This window comes from Panulirus ornatus, chromosome 21, assembly GCF_036320965.1.
Source record: "Panulirus ornatus isolate Po-2019 chromosome 21, ASM3632096v1, whole genome shotgun sequence".
NCBI lineage: Eukaryota > Metazoa > Arthropoda > Malacostraca > Decapoda > Palinuridae > Panulirus > Panulirus ornatus.
The window spans coordinates 229,089-250,835 of record NC_092244.1 but is presented as its reverse complement, the minus strand read 5'-3'; the positions used below and the strand labels follow the sequence as shown (position 1 = coordinate 250,835).

The 21,747-nt window shown below is 39.6% G+C and overlaps 1 protein-coding gene across 1 annotated transcript in view; it reads right to left on the bottom strand.

Annotated features, from left to right (window-relative positions):
- The window catches only part of LOC139756226 (uncharacterized), a 252,544-nt gene that overhangs the window by 67,452 nt on the left and 163,345 nt on the right, over nucleotides 1-21,747 (bottom strand). Inside the window, exons 20-21 of the mRNA XM_071675383.1 lie at nucleotides 21,262-21,419; nucleotides 2,515-2,920 (exon numbers count right to left, since the gene is read on the bottom strand). Of these exons, the coding sequence (XP_071531484.1) occupies nucleotides 2,515-2,920; nucleotides 21,262-21,419 (564 nt within the window). The remainder of the gene's footprint in view (nucleotides 1-2,514; nucleotides 2,921-21,261; nucleotides 21,420-21,747) is intronic.

Here is a 21,747-nt window from a genome sequence, read left to right as displayed (position 1 = left end):
CATCCTTTTTAGTTTTTCATATTACATTTGGATACTTGTGGGTTCCAAAGCAAAACTAAAAAACATTCACTGGTTTGAACATTTTCCTGTCTTGAATTACATATAACATAGATTTTAGTGTATGCCCTTCTCTGACTTCAATTCTTTCTATAACCACTCTCCTATACATTGTTCTCTAAGATTTGACACAACAGTGTCTGTCATTTTCACCACTATCTATAGCTTGGTTATCCTTAACATGGTTCTGTCACATTACTTTCAAGAACAGACACAATCATTATCATAATACTTGACTGCTGTTTCCCATGACAGTGAGGTGGTGCCAGGAAACACACAAAAAAATCATCTACTCATATACACATATATATAAATAAATGCCCATACATGTACATATCAACAGATACATACATATACATATACAAATATATACATATATACATATGCACATATTCATACTTGCTTGCCTTCAATCCATTCCCAGCACCAGCCTGCCCTACAGGAAGCAGCATTGCCACCCCCCGCTTCAGCGAGGTAGGGTCAGGAAAACAGACAAAAAAAGGCCACATTCATTCACACTCAGTCTGTAGCTGTCATGTGTAGCTCACTGAAACCATAGCTCCCTATCCACATCCAGGCCCCACAGACCTTTCCATGGTTTATGCAAGATGTTTCACAGGCCCTGGTTCAGTCCATTGACAGCATTTCATTCTAATTCACTCTATTCCTTCCATGCCTCTCATCCTCCTGTATGTTTAAGCCCTGATCACTTAAAATCTTTTTCCCTCCATCCTTCCACCTCTGACACATATATCCTCTTTGTCAACTTTTCCTCACTCATTCTCTCCATGTGTCCAAACCATATCAACACACCCTCTTCTGCTCTCTCAACCACACTTTTTAATACCAAACATCTCTCTTACCCTTTTATTACTTACTCAATCAAACCACCTCACACCACATATTGTCCTCAAGCATTTCATTCCCAACACATCCACCCTCCTCCGAACAACCCTATCTATAGCCCATGCCTCACAACCACATAATATTGTTGGAACTACTATTCCTTCAAATATACCCACTTTTACTCTTCGAGATAAAGTTCTCTCTTTCCACACATTCTTCACCATTCCCAGAACTTTTGCCCTCACCCCCATCCTGTGACTCACTTCCACTTCTGTGGTTCCATTCACTGCTAAGTCCACTCCCAGATATCTAAAACACTCCACTTCCTCTAATTTTTCTCCATTCAAATTTACATCCCAATAAACTTGTCCCTCAACCCTGATGAACCTATCAAACTTGTTCTTATTCACGTTTACTCTCAACTTTCTCCATTTCCAAACTCAGTCACCAACTTCAGCAGTTTCTCACTTGAATCAGCCACCAGTGCTGTATATCAGTGAACAACAACTGATTCAATTCCCATGCCCTCTCATCCCCAATTGCCTGCATACTTGCTCTTCTCTCCAAAATTTTTGCATTTACCTCCCTAACCACCCTATCCATAAACAAATCAAACAACCCTGGAGACATAACACACCCCTGCTGCAGACCAACCTTCACTGGGAACTAGTTACTCTCCTCTCTTCCTACTCGCACATATGCCTTACATCCTTGATAAAAACTTTTCACTGCTTCTTGCAGCTCACCTCCCACATCATATACTCTTAAGAGCTTCCACAAAGCATCTCTATCAACCCTATCATATGCCTTCTCTAGATCCATAAATGCCACACACAAATGCATCTGTTTGTCTAAGTATTTCTCAAACCTTCAAAGTAAACACCTGATCCACACATCCTCTACCAATTCCAAAACCACACTGCTCCTCCCCAATCTGATGCTCTGTACATGCCTTCACCCTCTCAATCAATCAATACCCTCCCATACAATTTTCCAGGAATACTTAAAAAACTTACGCCTCTATAGTCAGAACACTTACCTTCATCCCCTCTGCCTTTGTACAATGGCACTATACATGCATTCCATCAATCTTCAGGCACTTCACCATGATCCATACATACAGTGAATATCCTTACCAACCAATCAACAACACAGTCACCCCCTTTCTTAATAAATTCAACTGCAATACCATCCAAACCTGCCATCTTGCTGGATTTCATCTTTTGCAAGGCTTTCACTACCTCTTCTCTCTTAACCAAACCATTCTCCCTGACCCTCTCACTTTGCACACCATCCCAAGTAAAACATCCAACATCTGCTGCTCTATCATCACACACATTCAACAAACCTTCAAAATATTCACTCCATCTCCTTCTCACTTTATCACTACCTGTTATCACTTTCTCCTTGCCCCCTTCACCAATGTTCCCATTTGTTCTCATCTCGCACATTATTTACCTCCTTCCAAAACATCTTTTCATTCTCCCTAAAGTTTAATGATACTCTCTCACCACAAGTATAATTTGCCCTCTTTTCCAACAATTGCACCTTCGTATTTAATGGATATGAAGACAGCCCAAAAGTAAAGAAATTCAATGACATATGACTTACCCATATGATAATCTGTTCCAATGATTATGACTTGACCATCCTCTACATTACTGCTGTCCTCCCCATCATGGTATCCTTCTTCATCATAATCAGGATTACTGGGACCATCCTGTCCCTTAAAATGTTCATTTTCAGAGATGTCTTCACTTGAATTAAACACATCATTTTCATAATCAACGTCTACATCAACAGCATCATAGATCCTTTCATAACCAGGCTCACCTTCAAATACATCAGAAGCTTCAATTCTTGAAGTATCACCAGCATCATTCTGGCCAAGAAAATGATTTTCACCAATCAATATGTTTAAGTCTCTAGATGCTCCAGTTTCATCTTCATAGCTGTCATAATCTTCAGAATTTACTACAGATTCTGGTCGAGAATCACGCAGATGCTTCCGAATATCCTAGAAAATTCAAGAAAACCGTTGATACAATATTTCAAGTAGACCATTTCTTTAGAATCATAAAACATCCCAAAGTACATTTCTTATACCATGTTCACACCCAAAAAATCAAAAAGCCTGAATATCATTTTCACACTCAAAATCCAGATTACCATACACTGTAAAGCCACAGACCTGTGACATTTAACCACAGAGTTCTTTGTGTTTGGTTATGAGGATTACATCTCTCATCTTTAAATTTACATGTTGCAATAATCTAATCATTCTTTTAATAAATATATTATTTGACAGGCAAGTACTAAGTAACATCTGATGGTACATTTGACAATGCAATATTTACCAGATTTTTCAGTTCTATTCATCTACAATGTTATTTAGCATCTAAAGAAAATGAGGCAAAAATTCTAACTACTTACACTCTGGCAAAATCTAATACAGAAAAATATTAAAATCTGGCAAATGAATGTGACTTTCACTTGGCTCTGGGTTTACTAATGAAATAAATGTTATTTATTTTTTATTTTATCTAATTTTGCTTTGTCGCTGTCTCCCGCGTTAGTGAGGTAGAGCAAGGAAACAGACGAAAGAATGGCCCAACCCACCCACATACACATGTATATACATACACGTCCACACATGCAAATATACATACCTATACATCTCAACACATACATATATATACACACACAGACATATACATATATACACATGTACATAATTCATACTGTCTGCCTTTATTCATTCCCATCGCCACCTCGCCACACATGGAATAACAACCTCTCCCCCCTCATGTGTGTGAGGTAGCGCTAGGAAAGACAACAAAGGCCACATTCGTTCACACTCAGTCTCTAGCTGTCATGTAATAATGCACCGAAACCACAGCTCCCTTTCCACATCCAGGCCCCACACAACTTTCCATGGTTTACCCCAGACGCTTCACATGCCCTGGTTCAATCCATTGACAGCACGTCGACCCCGGTATATCACATCGTTCCAATTCACTCTATTCCTTGCACGCCTTTCACCCTCCTGCATGTTCAGGCCCCGGTCACTCAAAATCTTTTTCACTCCATCTTTCCACCTCCAATTTGGTCTCCCACTTCTCCTCGTTCCCTCCACCTCTGACGCATATATCCTCTTGGTCAATCTTTCCTCACTCATTCACTCCATGTGACCAAACCATTTCAAAACACCCTCTTCTGCCCTCTCAACCACACATCTCTCTCACCCTATTATTACTTACTCGATCAAATCACCTCACACCACATATTGTCCTCAAACATCTCATTTCCAGCACATCCACCCTCCTGCACAGGACTCTATCCATAGCCCACACCTCACAACCAAACAGCATTGCTGGAACCACTATTCCTTCAAACATACCCATTTTTGCTTTCCGAGATAATGTTCTCGACTTCCACACATTCTTCAAAGCTCCCAGAATTTTCGCCCCCTCCCCAACCCTATGATTCACTTCTGCTTCCATGCTCCCATCTGCTGCCAAATCCACTCCCAGATATCTAAAACACTTCACTTCCTCCAGTTTTTCTCCATTCAAACTTACCTCCCAAATGACTTGACCCTCAACCCTACTGTACCTAATAACCTTACTCTTATTCACATTTACTCTCAAGTTTCTTCTTTCACACACTTTACCAAACTCAGTCACCAGTTTCTGCAGTTTCTCATCCGAATCAGCCACCAGTGCTGTATCATCAGCGAACAACAGCTGACTCACTTCCCAAGCTCTCTCATCTACAACAGACTGCATACTTGCCCCTCTTTCCAAAACTCTTGCATTCACCTCCCTAACAACCCCATCCATAAACAAATTAAACAACCATGGAGACATCACACACCCCTGCCGCAAACCTACATTTACTGAGATCCAATCACTTTCCTCTCTTCCTACTCGTGCACATGCCTTTATCCTCGATAAAAACTTTTCACTGCTTCTAACAATTTGCCTCCCACACTATATATTCTTAATACCTTCCACACAGCATCTCAATCAACTCTATCATATACCTTCTCCAGATCCATAAATGCTACATACAAATCCATTTGCATTTCTAAGTACTTCTCACATACATTCTTCAAAGCAAACACCTGATCCACACATCCTCTACCACTTCTGAAACCACACTGCTCTTTCCCAATCTGATGCTCTGTACATGCCTTCGCCCTCTCAATCAATACCCTCCCATTAAATTTCCCAGGAATACTCAACAAACTTATACCTCTGTAATTTGAGCACTCACTCTTATCCCCTTTGCCTTTGAACAATGGCACTATGCAAGCATTCCGCCAATCCTCAGGCACCTCACCATGAATCATACATACATTAAATAACCTTACCAACCAGTCAACAATACAGTCACCCCCTTTTTTAATAAATTCCACCGCAATACCATCCAAACCTGCTGCCTTGGCAGCTTTCATCTTTCACAGTGCTTTTACTACCTCTTCTCTGTTTACCAAATAATTTTTCCTAACCCTCTCACTTTGCACACCACCTCGACCAAAACACCCTATATCTGCCACTCTATCATCAAACACATTCAACAAACCTTCAAAATACTCACTCCATCAAACACATTCAACAAACCTTCAAAATACTCACTCCATCTCCTTCACACATCACCAGTACTTGCTATCACCTCCCCATTAGCCCCCTTCACTGAAGCTCCCATTTGTTCCCTTGTCTTACGCACTTTATTTACCTCCTTCCAAAACATCTTTTTTTTTATAAATGTAGTTGGCACAAAATACTAAAATCTGGCAAAGAAATGTGACATTCACATTTCACTCTGGGTTTAGATATATGATAATGAAGTTGGCACAAAATACGAAAATCTGGCAAACAACTGAGGCAATCTCACTTGGCTCTGAGTTTATGTATGTGATAAATGAAGCAATGGCACAAAATTTGTCATAATTGCAAAAGAAATGAAAGTCCCTGCCAGTAAATGAATACTCTAAGTAGAAACTAAGATGCAGTAAATGAATACTCTAAGTAGAAACTAAGATGCAGTAAATGAATACTCTAAGTAGAAACTAAGATGAACAATACTAAGAGTAAAGGAGCAAGAAAAAGAGAAATTTAAAAATATCTACAGCTGTAAAATATTAAGTTTAAGAATGTTATAAATCTAAGACTGACTACCTCCTCCTCGTACCTTCAAACATACTGCTATACAGTACATATTGACCCATCAATCATCTACAATATGTACTACATGACCAAACTTGACCCACCTGTCATATATCATTCATTTAACAAGACCACACTTGTCCCATCAATCATCTACAATATGTTCTACTTGACCAAACTTGACCCATCAATTGTCTATCGTATATTTGACCCATCAATTGTCTATCCTATATTCTTCTTGGCTATACTTGACCCATCAGTCATATACATTCTACATGACCACACTTGACTCATCAATCACCTACCATATGTTCTACATGATCATACTTGACCCTCAAGTCATATACCATAAAGTCTAAATGACCATTCCTGGCTCATCAGTCATTCACCATACATTCTACATAACCATACCTGACCCAGCAATCTTCTAGAATACATTCTACATAACCACACTTGACCAACCAATCATCTACCATACATTTTACATGACCATACAGTACTAAAAGATTGTCATCTAAACATATATCTGACGATATCTTAATACTACATAACTTTCTCACACCATTCCTTCTTAACTCTAAATATAAAACAAGTGAAGAAGAAACTTTTGGAGAAAGAAAGGGGTAGTTTGCAAGGGTTTTGAAAGGTACAGCAATTTCTATAACATCTGTATAACCAAAAAAAGGATGCCTGTGCTGATAATGAGGCAGTAGAATAGTACCCTGCATATCTAAAGAAAATTACTGAGGAAAGAGGTTACATACTTCAATAGGTGTTTGATGGGGATGAGTCTGGCTCATCTTGGAAAAGAATACCAGCTAAGACATTCACTATCTTGAAAGAAAAGAGTGCTCCAGGGTTCAAGGCAGCTAAAGGTCACTAGATGCTTGTATTGGGCCTGTATTGGGAGGAATTGCTGAAGGAGATTTTAAACTTAGGCCCTTACTACTGTTTCATTCAGATAATCATAAGGCTATGAAGGGCTCCATAAAGTAGGCATTACCTGTGATCTGGCATTATAACCAGAAGGCTCGGGTCACCTAAAGTATTTTTAATCAATTGTTTAATTGGCTTTTTCTGATCAGCTGCAGAAGGCTACTGTGCTAGGAAAAATTTTGCTATAAATACTGCCTATTCTTGACAATGCACCAAACCTTCCTCAGCACCTGAGATGAGATGAATGTTGGGTGGACTTCTTCCCTGAAGTTACAACATCCTTACTTCAGCTCATGGATAAGGGTGTGATTGATACTTTTAAGGTATATTACCTCAGGAGGATATTCCACTAACTCTTCAAAGGTACAAGTGTGTAAGGTAAGCCTTCAATCAAGTAGTGGTGGGTAAATCACATGATCATTATGGATGCTATGGAAATACGGTAATGCAGCAGGAGGAAGTCACACCCATGACAGTGAATGGTGTTTGTGAGTAAGATAGGGCCTGGGTATGTGCAAGGTTTCTCAGTTTTAAGCAGGCAAAAGCAATGCTCCAGATCCTCTAAACAAATTGTAACTTTTACCAACAACATTACCTTCAAAGTATATGATACGGCTAAGCTAGGCTTTCATTCTGAGGATCTGATAAATGATGTATTCATGCAGTTGCTGGGAAAAAAAATATCTAATAAGAATGGGCAGAAACATCCCCTACCATATGCCACTTTACAGTCAACAGGTTAGCAGAAGAATCTGACTAACCTAGATAAGGCTGTAGTCTTCTTTAAAGACACGAATCTCAACAGTAATTGTGCATTGATGTTCTTTACATGAATGATCTCTAGAGTGCTCACAAATGCTTCATGTAGCTCCAGGGAGATTTACAATACGAGAAAGAGGTATGCTATAGAGCCAACACTGAACAGATTTTTCAATATCTTTAAGAAAACTTTTCCTCTTCCAACTCCAGATAAAACGATTACTGGATCAGATAATTCAGGAGGTGATGTGAACAAGTATAGTACCTCTCCCTCTTCTTCCCAGTAACCCTCATTTCAACCAACCCTTCTCCACCATGACCTCAAGTTCCCTATCACCACATCTGCTCTAAAACATATGCAATGAGAGCAAGTATGTCGTTCTTAATAAAAGTTTTTTCATGTATATTCCAAACCTAAGTTTGATAAGGGAAAAGTTTGCACTCCCTTATATAACAGGTTTCAATTGCTCAATTCATGATGCCCTGATTTGCAACAGGCTTTCCAGGACTGTAATTCATTATAGACTGGAAGCTCCCAGCATAACACCTGATGGAATAGCGAGTGAGCACGAAGGGAATTGTGTGGGTATCACATCTGGGGTGATCCTTGCTCATTCTGACATAAGAGTGGGAGACATGAAGTTCTTATTGGTCTGTTTTTCAGATCCTGGAACCACACTCTTTTTTTCTTACACAGACACAGGATTAATGGTAAACAGTATTAATATATGTAGGAAAATACAACACATTAGATAAGAAAATACAACACATTAGATAAGTAAGAGGAGGGTATGTGGCTGACTTGAGATACGAGGGGAGGACATGAAGGTTCTGCTTGTTTGTTTTTACAGAATATAGTATAGAGTTCTTGCTTTTACTATTTACACAGGCACTGCACTGATGGTGAATAACATGTATAAATATTACCTTATGCACACTTTAAGAATTACTGCTCGTAAACCTGTAGGAAAAATATGAAGAGTGGTTTTGATAATACATAATTGCCCAAAAGGAATTCTAGTGAACCAGAACAAAAAGGAGGAATTTGGATGGTGTATGAAGCAACAAGACATACCCTCTATAGTGGTGACAAAGTTCTAGGGGATTCAAAGTAAAATTAATTTTACTGGAAGATTTAAGATTCACAAAGATAGAGTCATGGAGAGCCAAGTTCTTTGAGTGTATACAGGGAAATTTCCTATTTCAAAAAGCAACTGAGCATGATCAATGCAGGCTACATACATAAACTTAAGGTGTAATATAGTAGAACCTGTAGGAAAGATATGAAGAGTGGTTTTGATAATACATTTACACAGGCACTGCACTGATGGTGAATAACATGTATAAATATTACCTTATGCACACTTTAAGAATTACTGCTCGTAAACCTGTAGGAAAGATATGAAGAGTGGTTTTGATAATACATAAGTGCCCAAAAGGAATTCTAGTGAACCACAACAAAAAGGAGGAATTTGGATGGTGTATGAAGCAACAAGATTCACAAAGATAGAGTCATGGAGAGCCAAGTTCTTTGAGTGTATACAGGGAAATTTCCTATTTTAAAAAGCAACTGAGCATGATCAATGCAGGTTACATACATAAAATTAAGGTGTAATATAGTAGAAAAAGCTCAAGAGATGGGGCCCTACAAGTGTAAAATTCACTCAACTTACAGCAAATAGGCAATTATGCTAATGTCGGATTAAAGATAGGGGATAGGGGAGAAAGAATACTTCCCAAGCATTCCTCACAGGTCATAGAAGGTGACTAAAGGGGACAGGAGCAGGGAGCTAGAAACCCTCCCCTCCTTGTATTTTAACTTTCTAAATGGGGAAACAGAAGAGGAGTCATGCGGGGAGTGCTCAGCCTCCTCAAAGACTCAGATTGGGGTGCCTAAATGTGTGTGGATGTAACCAAGATGTGAAAAAAGGAGAGATAGGTAGTATGTTTGAGGAAAGGAACCTGGATGTTTTGGCTCTGAGTGAAACGAAGCTCAAGGGTAAAGGGGAAGAGTGGTTTGGGAATGTCTTGGGAGTAAAGTCAGGGGTTAGTGAGAGGACAAGAGCAAGGGAAGGAGTAGCAGTACTCCTGAAACAGGAGTTGTGGGAGTATGTGATAGAATGTAAGAAAGTAAATTCTCGATGAATATGGGTAAAACTGAAAGTTGATGGAGAGAGATGGGTGATTATTGGTGCATATGCACCTGGGCATGAGAAGAATGATCATGAGAGGCAAGTGTTTTGGGAGCAGCTGAATGAGTGTGTTAGTGGTTTTGATGCACGAGACCGGGTTATAGTGATGGGTGATTTGAATGCAAAGGTGAGTAATGTGGCAGTTGAGGGAATAATTGGTATACATGGGGTGTTCAGTGTTGTAAATGGAAATTGTGAAGAGCTTGTAGATTTATGTGCTGAAAAAGGACTGATGATTGGGAATACCTGGTTTAAAAAGCGAGATATACATAAGTATACTTATGTAAGTAGGAGAGATGGCCAGAGAGCGTTATTGGATTACGTGTTAATTGACAGGCGCGCGAAAGAGAGACTTTTGGATGTTAATGTGCTGAGAGGTGCAACTGGAGGGATGTCTGATCATTATCTTGTGGAGGCTAAGGTGAAGATTTGTATGGGTTTTCAGAAAAGAAGAGTGAATGTTGGGGTGAAGAGGGTGGTGAGAGTAAGTGAGCTTGGGAAGGAGACTTGTGTGAGGAAGTACCAGGAGAGACTGAGTACAGAATGGAAAAAGGTGAGAACAATGGAAGTAAAGGGAGTGAGGGAGGAATGGGATGTATTTAGGGAATCAGTGATGGATTGAGCAAAAGATGCTTGTGGCATGAGAAGAGTGGGAGGTGGGTTGATTAGAAAGGGTAGTGAATGGTGGGATGAAGAAATAAGAGTATTAGTGAAAGAGAAGAGAGAGGCATTTGGACGATTTTTGCAGGGAAAAATTGCAATTGAGTGGGAGATGTATAAAAGAAAGAGACAGGAGGTCAAGAGAAAGGTGCAAGAGGTGAAAAAAAGGGCAAATGAGTGTTCGGGTGAGAGAGTATCATTAAATTTTAGGGAGAATAAAAAGATGTTTTGGAAGGAGGTAAATAAAGTGCGTAAGACAAGGGAGCAAATGGGAGCTTCAGTGAAGGGCGCAAATGGGGAGGTGATAACAAGTAGTGGTGATGTGAGAAGATGGATTGAGTATTTTGAAGGTTTGTTGAATGTGTTTGATGATAGAGTGGCAGATATAGGGTGTTTTGGTCGAGGTGGTGTGCAAAGTGAGAGGGTTAGGGAAAATGATTTGGTAAACAGAGAAGAGGTAGTAAAAGCTTTGCGGAAGATGAAAGCCGGCAAGGCAGCAGGTTTGGATGGTATTGCAGTGGAATTTATTAAAAAAGGGGGTGACTGTATTGTTGACTGGTTGGTAAGGTTATTTAATGTATGTATGACTCATGGTGAGGTGCCTGAGGATTGGCGGAATGCGTGCATAGTGCCATTGTACAAAGGCAAAGAGGATAAGAGTGAGTGCTCAAATTACAGAGGTATAAGTCTGTTGAGTATTCCTGGTAAATTATATGGGAGGGTATTGATTGAGAGGGTGAAGGCATGTACAGAGCATCAGATTGGGGAAGAGCAGTGTGGTTTCAGAAGTGGTAGAGGATGTGTGGATCAGGTGTTTGCTTTGAAGAATGTATGTGAGAAATACTTAGAAAAGCAAATGGATTTGTATGTAGCATTTATGGATCTGGAGAAGGCATATGATAGAGTTGATAGAGATGCTCTGTGGAAGGTATTAAGAATATATGGTGTGGGAGGCAAGTTGTTAGAAGCAGTGAAAAGTTTTTATCGAGGATGTAAGGCATGTGTACGTGTAGGAAGAGAGGAAAGTGATTGGTTCTCAGTGAATGTAGGTTTGCGGCAGGGGTGTGTGATGTCTCCATGGTTGTTTAATTTGTTTATGGATGGGGTTGTTAGGGAGGTGAATGCAAGAGTTTTGGAAAGAGGGGCAAGTATGAAGTCTGTTGGGGATGAGAGAGCTTGGGAAGTGAGTCAGTTGTTGTTCGCTGATGATACAGCGCTGGTGGCTGATTCATGTGAGGAACTGCAGAAGCTGGTGACTGAGTTTGGTAAAGTGTGTGGAAGAAGAAAGTTAAGAGTAAATGTGAATAAGAGCAAGATTATTAGGTACAGTAGGGTTGAGGGTCAAGTCAATTGGGAGGAGAGTTTGAATGGAGAAAAACTGGAGGAAGTGAAGTGTTTTAGATATCTGGGAGTGGATCTGGCAGCGGATGGAATCATGGAAGCGGAAGTGGATCATAGGGTGGGGGAGGGGGCGAAAATTCTGGGAGCCTTGAAGAATGTGTGGAAGTCGAGAACATTATCTCGGAAAGCAAAAATGGGTATGTTTGAAGGAATAGTGGTTCCAACAATGTTGTATGGTTGCGAGGCGTGGGCTATGGATAGAGTTGTGCGCAGGAGGATGGATGTGCTGGAAATGAGATGTTTGAGGACAATGTGCGGTGTGAGGTGGTTTGATCGAGTAAGTAACGGAAGGGTAAGAGAGATGTGTGGAAATAAAAAGAGCGTGGTTGAGAGAGCAGAAGAGGGTGTTTTGAAATGGTTTGGGCACATGGAGAGAATGAGTGAGGAAAGATTGACCAAGAGGATATATGTGTCGGAGGTGGAGGGAACGATGAGAAGAGGGAGACCAAATTGGAGGTGGAAAGATGGAGTGAAAAAGATTTTGTGTGATCGGGGCCTGAACATGCAGGAGGGTGAAAGGAGGGCAAGGAATAGAGTGAATTGGAGCGATGTGGTATACCGAGGTTGACGTGCTGTCAGTGGATTGAATCAAGGCATGTGAAGTGTCTGGGGTAAACCATGGAAAGCTGTGTAGGTATGTATATTTGCGTGTGTGGACGTATGTATATACATGTGTATGGGGGTGGGTTGGGCCATTTCTTTCGTCTGTTTCCTTGCGCTACCTCGCAAACGCGGGAGACAGCGACAAAGCAAAAAAAAAAAAAAAAAAAAAATGCACCTGGGCATGAGAAGAAAGATCATTAGAGACAAGTGTTTTGGGAGCAGCTGAGTGAGTGTGTTAGTAGTTTTGATGCACGAGACCAGGTCATAGTGTTGGGTGATTTGAATGCAAAGGTGAGTTATGTGGCAGTTGAGGGAATAATTGGTGTACATGGGGAGTTTAGTGTTGTAAATGGAAATGGTGAAGAGCTTGTAGATTTATGTGCTGAAAAAGGACTGATGATTGGGAATACCTAGTTTAAAAAGAGAGATATACATAAGTATACGTATGTAAGTAGGTGAGATGGACAGAGAGCGTTATTGGATAACGTGTTAATTGATAGGCATGTGAAAGAGAGACTTCTGAGTGTTAATGTGCTGAGAGGTGCAACTGGAGGGATGTCTGATCATTATCTTGTGGAGGCAAAGGTGATGATTTGTAGAGGTTTTCAGAAAAGAAGAGAGAATGTTGGGGTGAAGAGAATTGTGAGAGCAAGTGAGCTTGGGAAGGAGACTTGTGTGAGGAAGTAACAGGAGAGACTGAGAGCAGAATGGAAAAAGGTGAGAACAAAGCACGTAAGGGGAGTTGCGGAGGAATGGGATGTATTTAGGGAAGCAGTGATGGCTTGCACAAAAGATGCTTGTGGCATGAGAAGCGTGGGAGGTGGGCAGATTAGAAATGGTAGTGAGTGGTGGGATGAAGAAGTAAGATTATTAGTGAAAGAGAAGAGAGAGGCATTTGGACGATTTCTGCAGGGAAATAATGCAAATGACTGGAAGATGTATAAAAGAAGGAGACAGGAGGTCAAGAGAAAGGTGCAAATGGTGAAAAAGAGGGCAAATGAGAGATGGGGTAAGAGAGTATCATTAAACTTTAGGGAGAATAAAAAGATCTTTTGGAAGGAGGTAAATAAAGTGCGTAAGACAAGGGAACAAATGGGAACATCAGTGAAAGGGGCTAATGGGTAGGTGATAACAAGTAGTGGTGATGTGAGAAGGAGATGGAGTGAGTATTTTGAAGGTTTGTTGAATGTGTTTGATGATATAGTGGCAGATATAGGGTGTTTTGGTTGAGGTGGTGTGCAAAGTGAGAGGGTTAGGGAGAATGATTTGGTAAACAGAGAAGAGGTAGTAAAAGCTTTGCGGAAGATGAAAGCCAGCAAGGCAGCGGGTTTGGATGGTATTGTAGTGGAATTTATTAAAAAAGGGGGTGACTGTATTGTTGACTGGTTGGTAAGGTTATTCAATGTATGTATGACTCATGGTGAGGTGCCTGAGGATTGGCAGAATGCTTGCATTGTGCCATTGTACAAAGGCAAAGGGGATAAAAGTGAGTGCTCAAATTACAGAGGTATAAGTTTGTTGAGTATTCCTGGTAAATTATATGGGAGGGTATTGATTGAGAGGGTGAAGGCATGTACAGAGCATCAGATTCGGGAAGAGCAATGTGGTTTCAGAAGCGGTAGAGGATGTGTGGATCAGGCGTTTGCTTGGAAGAATGTTTGTGAGAAATACTTAGAAAAACAGATGGATTTATATATAGCATTTATGGATCTGGAGAAGGCATATGATAGAGTTGATAGAGATGCTCTGTGGAAGGTATTAAGGGTATATGGTGTGGGAGGCAAGTTGCTAGAAGCAGTGAAAAGTTTTTATCGAGGATGTAAGGCATATGTATGTGTAGGAAGAGAGGAAAGTGATTGGTTCTCAGTGAATGTTGGTTTGCGGCAGGGGTGTGTGATGTCTCCATAGTTGTTTAATTTGTTTATGGATGGGGTTGTCTGGGAGGTGAATGCAAGAGTTTTGGAAAGAGGGGCAAGTATGCAGTCTGTTGTGGATGAGAGAGCTGGGGAAGTAAGTCAGTTGTTGTTCGCTGATGATACAGTGCTGGTGGCTGATTCGGATGAGAAACTGCAGAAACTGGTGACTGAGTTTGGTAAAGTGTTGTGAAAGAAGAAAGCTGAGAGGAAATGTGAATAAGAGCAAGGTTATTAGGTAAAGTAAGGTTGTGGGACAAGGCAATTGGGAGTTAAGTTTGAATGGAGAAAAAATGGAGGAAGTGAAGTGTTTTAGATATCTGGGAGTGGATTTGGCAGAGGATGGAACCATGGAAGCGCAAGTAATCATAGGGTGGGGGAGGGGGCGAAAGTTCTGAGAGCGTTGAAAAATGTGTGGAAGTTAAGAATGTTATCTTGGAAAGCAAAAATGGGTATGTCTGAAGGAATAGTGGTTCCAACAATGTTATATGGTTGCAAGGTATGGACTATAGATAAAGTTGTGTGGAAGAGGGTGGATGTGCTGGAAATGAGATGTTTGAGGAAAATATCTGGTGTCAGCTGGTTTGATCGAGTAAGTAATGAAAGGGTAAGAGAGATGTGTGGTAATAAAAAGAGTGTGGTTGAGAGAGCAGAGGAGGGTGTATTGAAATGGTTTGGTCACATGGAGAGAATGAGTGAGGAAAGATTGACCAAGAGGATATATGTGTCAGAGGTGGAGGGAACAAGAAGAAGTGGGAGACCAAATTGGAGGAGGAAAGATGGAGTGAAAAAGATTTTGAGTGATCGGGGCCTGAACATGCAGGAGGGTGAAAGGCGTGCAAGGAATAGAGTGAATTGGATCGATGTGGTATACTGGGGTTGACGTGCTGTCAATGTAGTGAACCAGCACATGTGAAGCTTCTGGGGTAAACCATGGAAAGTTTTGTGGGGCCTGGATGTGGAAAGGGAGCTGTGGTTTCAGTGCATTATACATGACAGCTAGAGACTGAGTGTGAACGAATGTGGCCTTTGTTGTCTTTTCCTAGCACTACCTTATGCACATGCGGGGGAGGGGGTTGTCATTTCATGTGTGGCGGGATGGTGACGGGAATGAATTAGGGCGGACAGTATGAATTACGTACATGTGAATATGTATATGTTTGTGTGTGTATATATATGTATACGTTGAGATGTATAGGTATGTATATGTGCATGTGTGGACATGTATGTATATACATGTGTATATGGGTGGGTTGGGCCATTCTTTCGTCCGTTTCCTTGTGCTACCTTGCTAACGCAGTAGACAGCAACAGAGTATAATAATAAAAATAATAATACTGGAAAAAAGCTATATTGTAATGCTTGAGTTTGACTGAATGGTAAATGAAGACATAAAAAGACCAATAAAAGAAATCAGGCTCAGAGGGAATGTAATAATAGACAATACACAGAGCTAACTAATGTCTTTGAGAACATAAACCTATAAATGGAGTTCCAAAACCATTATATAGATAACTGTTTAAGAGATACTGTAAAATTTACAGTGGAGCTAAAACATGGATACCTTTACTGCAAAAATTTACTTTCACATTGATCGATAATGATATAACACACACTAGAGAAACATATGAGTAAGTCAGGGAGCTTTATATTTTGGCCCATAACCCTTTCAGGAAAGTGTAAAAAAATCAGATATATTAATGATTTGGCAAGGAAAACATACAGAAAGGTTGCCAACATCAGGTTAAGGCCCATGTCCTGACATATGTGCTTGGGCAGGGTTGGCAACTTATACAATCTTCATGGTATGGTATCTAGTTTCCAATGACCAAGTGAAAGATTTATATTTTCTTTCTGAGTAAACTGTTGGCTCCACAATTATTGTATGTAGGGGAAATATGGCCCTTTCACTTTGTCCATGGATACCAGATGTCATAATACTAGCAGCTAGAAAGATGATTGTATTGGGTACAAACCCTGCCCAAACACACATATCATGCAAACACACATCATGCAACTTAAACTGATGTTGCTAACTTTACATTTTTCTTGCTTATTTTTTAATATATCTAGTATTTTGACACTTTCCTGAAGAAGGTAGCAGGTTACAGGCTAAAGTACAGAGCCCCTAGAATCATTTGTTTATTTCTCCAGTGTGGGTTTTATCTTAATGGATACCCTCAGCCGCATAAAGTAAGAGAAGTCTAGAAAGGGGCAAGATATAGTTCAAAAAGATGTCAAAAGGCAAAAGGGATTACGAATGCTTGATGGAAAAAATATAAGAGGCATAACAGACCATCAGCCTCTGAAAGGTATAACAGAGCAAGGAATGAATACATGTGGATAAGGAAGGAGGAGAGAAACTCTGAAAAGAATATTGTGGACAAAAAAGGAGATCTGACAAAACTCTTCCATAAATCATAATGACTAAAATGTCAATACAGAACAGCTTATAAGACTGAAGGATTTTAAAGAAAAAGTTGTAAAGGATGATGCAGAGATACAAAAGTAGCTGAATGGCAATGACAAGTTTTTAAGATGGGAGACACTAAAACCGAAACACAAGCAAGGTGGGATGAGGAAGAGGTCTTGGAGAGCACTTAAACTGCTAGGAAAGATATAAGAATACCACTAAGATTTGATCCATACAAGGTTTGTGTCCTAATGAAGTCTCCATATTTGCTGAAAAATTGTGGAGATACATTTGAAAGACTGCATGAAACATCATTCAATATGTCACTGGAGAAGGGTAAAGTGCCAGGAAGACATCAAATTTCACGCCTACGTCTAAAAATGAAGTTGAGACCTTGTGCTGAACTGTACACTCTTTGAAAGATATTCAGAAAGAAAATGGAAGACTAAATACAAAGGAAAGACTACCTAGCAAAAGAAAACATGGACCCTGGGAAAGGAGGTCATGTGCAACAAATCTATTAGATTTCTATGAAAAAGTGAGCTCCAATTTAGGTAAAAGAGAAAAAAGGTGGATTTTTTGTTTCTGGACAGCTAAAGAGCAACTACCTGACACTATTCCACACATAAGGTCGGTAAAGATGCTTGATCTTCAGCCACGCATAAGGGAGATATGTCTTCAGTTTAAGGAAAAAGAATAATCAAGATGAGTTGGGGTCACCAGTGGTGTGCCACAGGGCTTGGTCTTGGGACCATTACTTTTTTTGATTTATGTAAATGACTTGCCAAAAGGAATGAAATCAAACCTGAATATGTCTGCAGATGATGCCTAGGTCACGAAAGAAGTTACGAATGATGAGGATTGTATCAGCTTACAGAGAAACCTAAATGAATTCCAAAGTTGATCTGATACATGGTTGATAAAATTCAACACGAAGTAAGCTGCTAAAATCTGTGTGTGTGAGGGACATGGGAGTTGATACTACTTAACCTGTCATCAGAGCTCCACCTCATAAATGCTGTGCAGGATACAAACTGTCTACTAGTAAATATAAGAAATGTGTTTTAACCTTTAACTCCTTCAAGTTAATATTTTTGTGGGCCAGGCAACTCGTCTAGATGGTTATCTATGCATCAAATTTCGTGCCTCTATTTTGTGGTTGCCTGCCAGGCCTAGGTGGTTGCCAAGGTGGCAGTGTGCAATAACTTCAACCCACAGTCAGTCAATCTCCAACCATAGCAATGACAACACCTTTACATGAGTTTTCTAGGATGGAAACTATGATGCTTTTAGCTAGATTAAGAGGACCAGGTAGGTGATCTTGAATAACTTGATGATGATGATCTTTAACATCTTATGCAGAGTGACTTTATGGCCAAAGCCTTGAAGGCAGTCTTGCCCACCTGACCGTGACAAAACTACATCTGACTAATGTGGCTGGTAATTTGAAAAAGTTTTATTTGATGACATGAAAAAAAAATTATCAACAACTCACACATCATGAATTTATCATACAAAATAAAACATTATTATAATCTTTCTTTCAAACTATTCGCCATTTCCCGCATTAGCGAGGTAGCGTTAAGAACAGAGGACTGGGCCTTTTTTGGAATATCCTCACCTGGCCCCCTCTGTTCCTTCTTTTGGAAAATTAAAAAAAAAAACGAGAGGGGAGGATTTCCAGCCCCCCCGCTCCCTCCCCTTTTAGTCGCCTTCTACGACACGCAGGGAATACGTGGGAAGTATTCTTAATCCCCTATCCCCAGGGATAATTATTATAATCAGTAATCTATATTTTTGTTTAGGTAAAACAAAGGATAAAACATGCATAATGGCAAGTCATAAGACCCTCAGGCATTACTCCTGCACTTCTTAGTGCATTGTGCAAAAAACTCTGTAAAAGTAATACATATCATTAAAGAAAAGTAATGGCATGAATACACTTCTGAAGTGACTATTTTCACAGTTAAATGAACATCTTTGAAACTACAGGGTTAAAAAGATTCTTTAAACATGAAAACCTGCAATTCATGGGGTATGAAAGGAAACCTTAGTGATTGGTTAAGGGGATAAGAACATGGATAGAGAAGTGTATAGCAAACTACTGATAGTATATACCTGGTAAAATTATAATATACTTCTCAAGTTTATAGTAGGACAAAATTAGAATATACTTCTCAAGTCTAGTCACCGCATTTGATCCTTACTGGCTGGTGGATTTCTAACAGTGGTCTCTTACACATGACAGATTTTCTAAAATATTTGAAACATTACAAAATAAGTATTACAAGCCATTTAAACACAAAACCACAGACACTTCAACCTTAGTACACTATTTAGGCTTCTAGATCTTCACAAACTGCCATTTACTCAGTATGTACCGAATGACCCCAGTATGTGACCTTCCCACTAACTTGGAGGTGGAGTCATTTTCTAACATTATACTCAAAATCACTTCTCAAGGTCTCCTGACATGTAAATATGAACTCTAGTGCCATTTCTAAGCCTCTAGTGCCTCACCCTTAACTGGCCACTGGTAAAGGGCAGCTCTAGCGCAGTGCTGCAGAGGTTCCAACCTAATGCTCCTACTGACTTATTCTACATAATTTGTCAACCTAATGTTCCACGTAGTTCTAAGTAGTTCCGACTACTTTTACCTAATGTGTCTACCTAATGCTCCTATCTAAATATTCCTACCTATTATCTATTGCTCCCATCATTTTGCCAAAAGGCAGGGCTAGCACATGGAGTTCACCACAGTAAAATCTACCTATGAAGAATGAGGTGTATGATTTAAGTGCTGTCAAGTGTTATGCATGACAAGGAGAGATTGTATGTTTGTGGACATAATACCATAAGTCTTTGTGTGGGTGAGGCAGAATGAAAAGACAGCTATCTAGGTCACAGGAGTGCAACTTGACAACCAATGAAGTCCTGGTTCACTAAGCAGGCATCACTGTCCATCCTATTACCTAGGCTGGGAGTACTGGTAATATACCTCACAGGTCATTGGCTGTCTCCAAACTACTACCAACAATTTTCTTGTATTCCTGAAACAAATTTGCACACTGTTTTTGATTTTACAGTTTTCTGTCTGTCTGACTGTACCATAAATACCATACCTTCTACTTTGCAAAAAATGAGGCACAAAAAGTATTCCCAAACACTCTGATAGTTAAAATCATCACACATGCACATGCCACAGACCTAACATCAGTAATCAAGATACATGCTTTTCACAACTTTGTTGCCATCTGCTCTCATCATTATCAACCCAATTGTCCTTTTCTTCTGTTCATTTCCTTTTTGTTCTGTTCTATTCATCTTCTAAAACATTTTCTTATTCCCTATGAAGTTACTCTACATGTTAATTTGGCTTCTGGGGTTGAAGCTGTTGCTACAATGGAAGATGATAAAAAAAGAATGGACGTAAAAGATAAAAATAAAAGATTTTTTTTTTTTTTTTCATACTATTCGCCATTTCCCGCGATAGCGAGGTAGCATTAAGAACAGAGGACTGGGCCTTTGAGGGAGTATCCTCACCTGACCCCCTTCTCTGTTCCTTCTTTTGGGAAAAAAAAAAAAAAAAAAAATAAAAGATGTAGAAGTAAAATAGAAGTGCATGAAAGATGAAGCCCAGCTTATGAATATGTATGTAGTGGACCACCTCTCTCAAATTATGATTCTTACACGTGACTTTGATATTCATTCACTCAACTAAGAAAAACTCAAAATCAAGATAACTGGGATAAAAAGATAGGAAAAGGAGTTGAAAAGCATCATTTGTGAGGTGAATTTGGATTACAACAGGACCTGCCGGTGGTCATAAAGCAAACAAATGAGAAAGTAACATGCTATAGAAAAAGGGTGATAACTCTGCATAAGGTTGAGTAGATAAGTGAAAAATGATAACTGAAGAAAAGGTCTATGGAGAAAATGACCAAAACACTACCTAAGTGAAGTGAGTTTCTAGAAGGTTACATGGTACACAGAGTAGAAGGTAGAGGGATACTGTGAAGGAATACAAGCATTAGGAGGAAGTATGTTCGGTAATATGAAAGGCCTAAAGAGATGTGGAGGGATGAATAAGTTAATTTGAAAGTAAGAGAACTAAGGAGACTGGTAATCATTTCGGAGATTGATTTGTATTAATCAGTCATTATGACGGAAATTTCTAATCTGGTCACCATGGTTTTACATTGAGACTCATTTGCTATAAAGGATCCTAAAGGTGTCTACATATACTTTCTTTTTAAATGAAAAAGAGGGCATTAAGGGATTCTTTTCACATCCAACAATTTCACACACACCTTCATTACAATAAGCTGATGTCGTAACCTACGAATCTGTTGATCAATGACGAACTTGCTTAGCTTCCAAGCATGAGGATCATGATAGACATCATCAGTGCAATCAACAGATGTGCCTGTAACCCTACATCCATGACGAGTGTCCACTGGAGTCTTCCCTAGAAAAAACAATTTCACATGGTAAAACATCATATATATTGATGAAATATACTAAGCAAAGCACTAAAAAGGTACTTCTAGCAGACTGAGACCTCCCCTCTCTGAAAGGTACCTAATTCAAACACAGCATGAAGTAGGGAGCATGTCACTAGAGAGTAATGTGATATAATAATTCAGGAAAATCAATTATCAAGCTTTTTGGGAGAAAATTTTTCCATTCTTTCCGATTATCTGAAGAGTAAGCTTCACTGTAATGCCTGAGGAAGCCTCATCATTATTCTATCTTGAAAACTCTAAGTGCAGTATATCTCTTAATAAGACAAGATT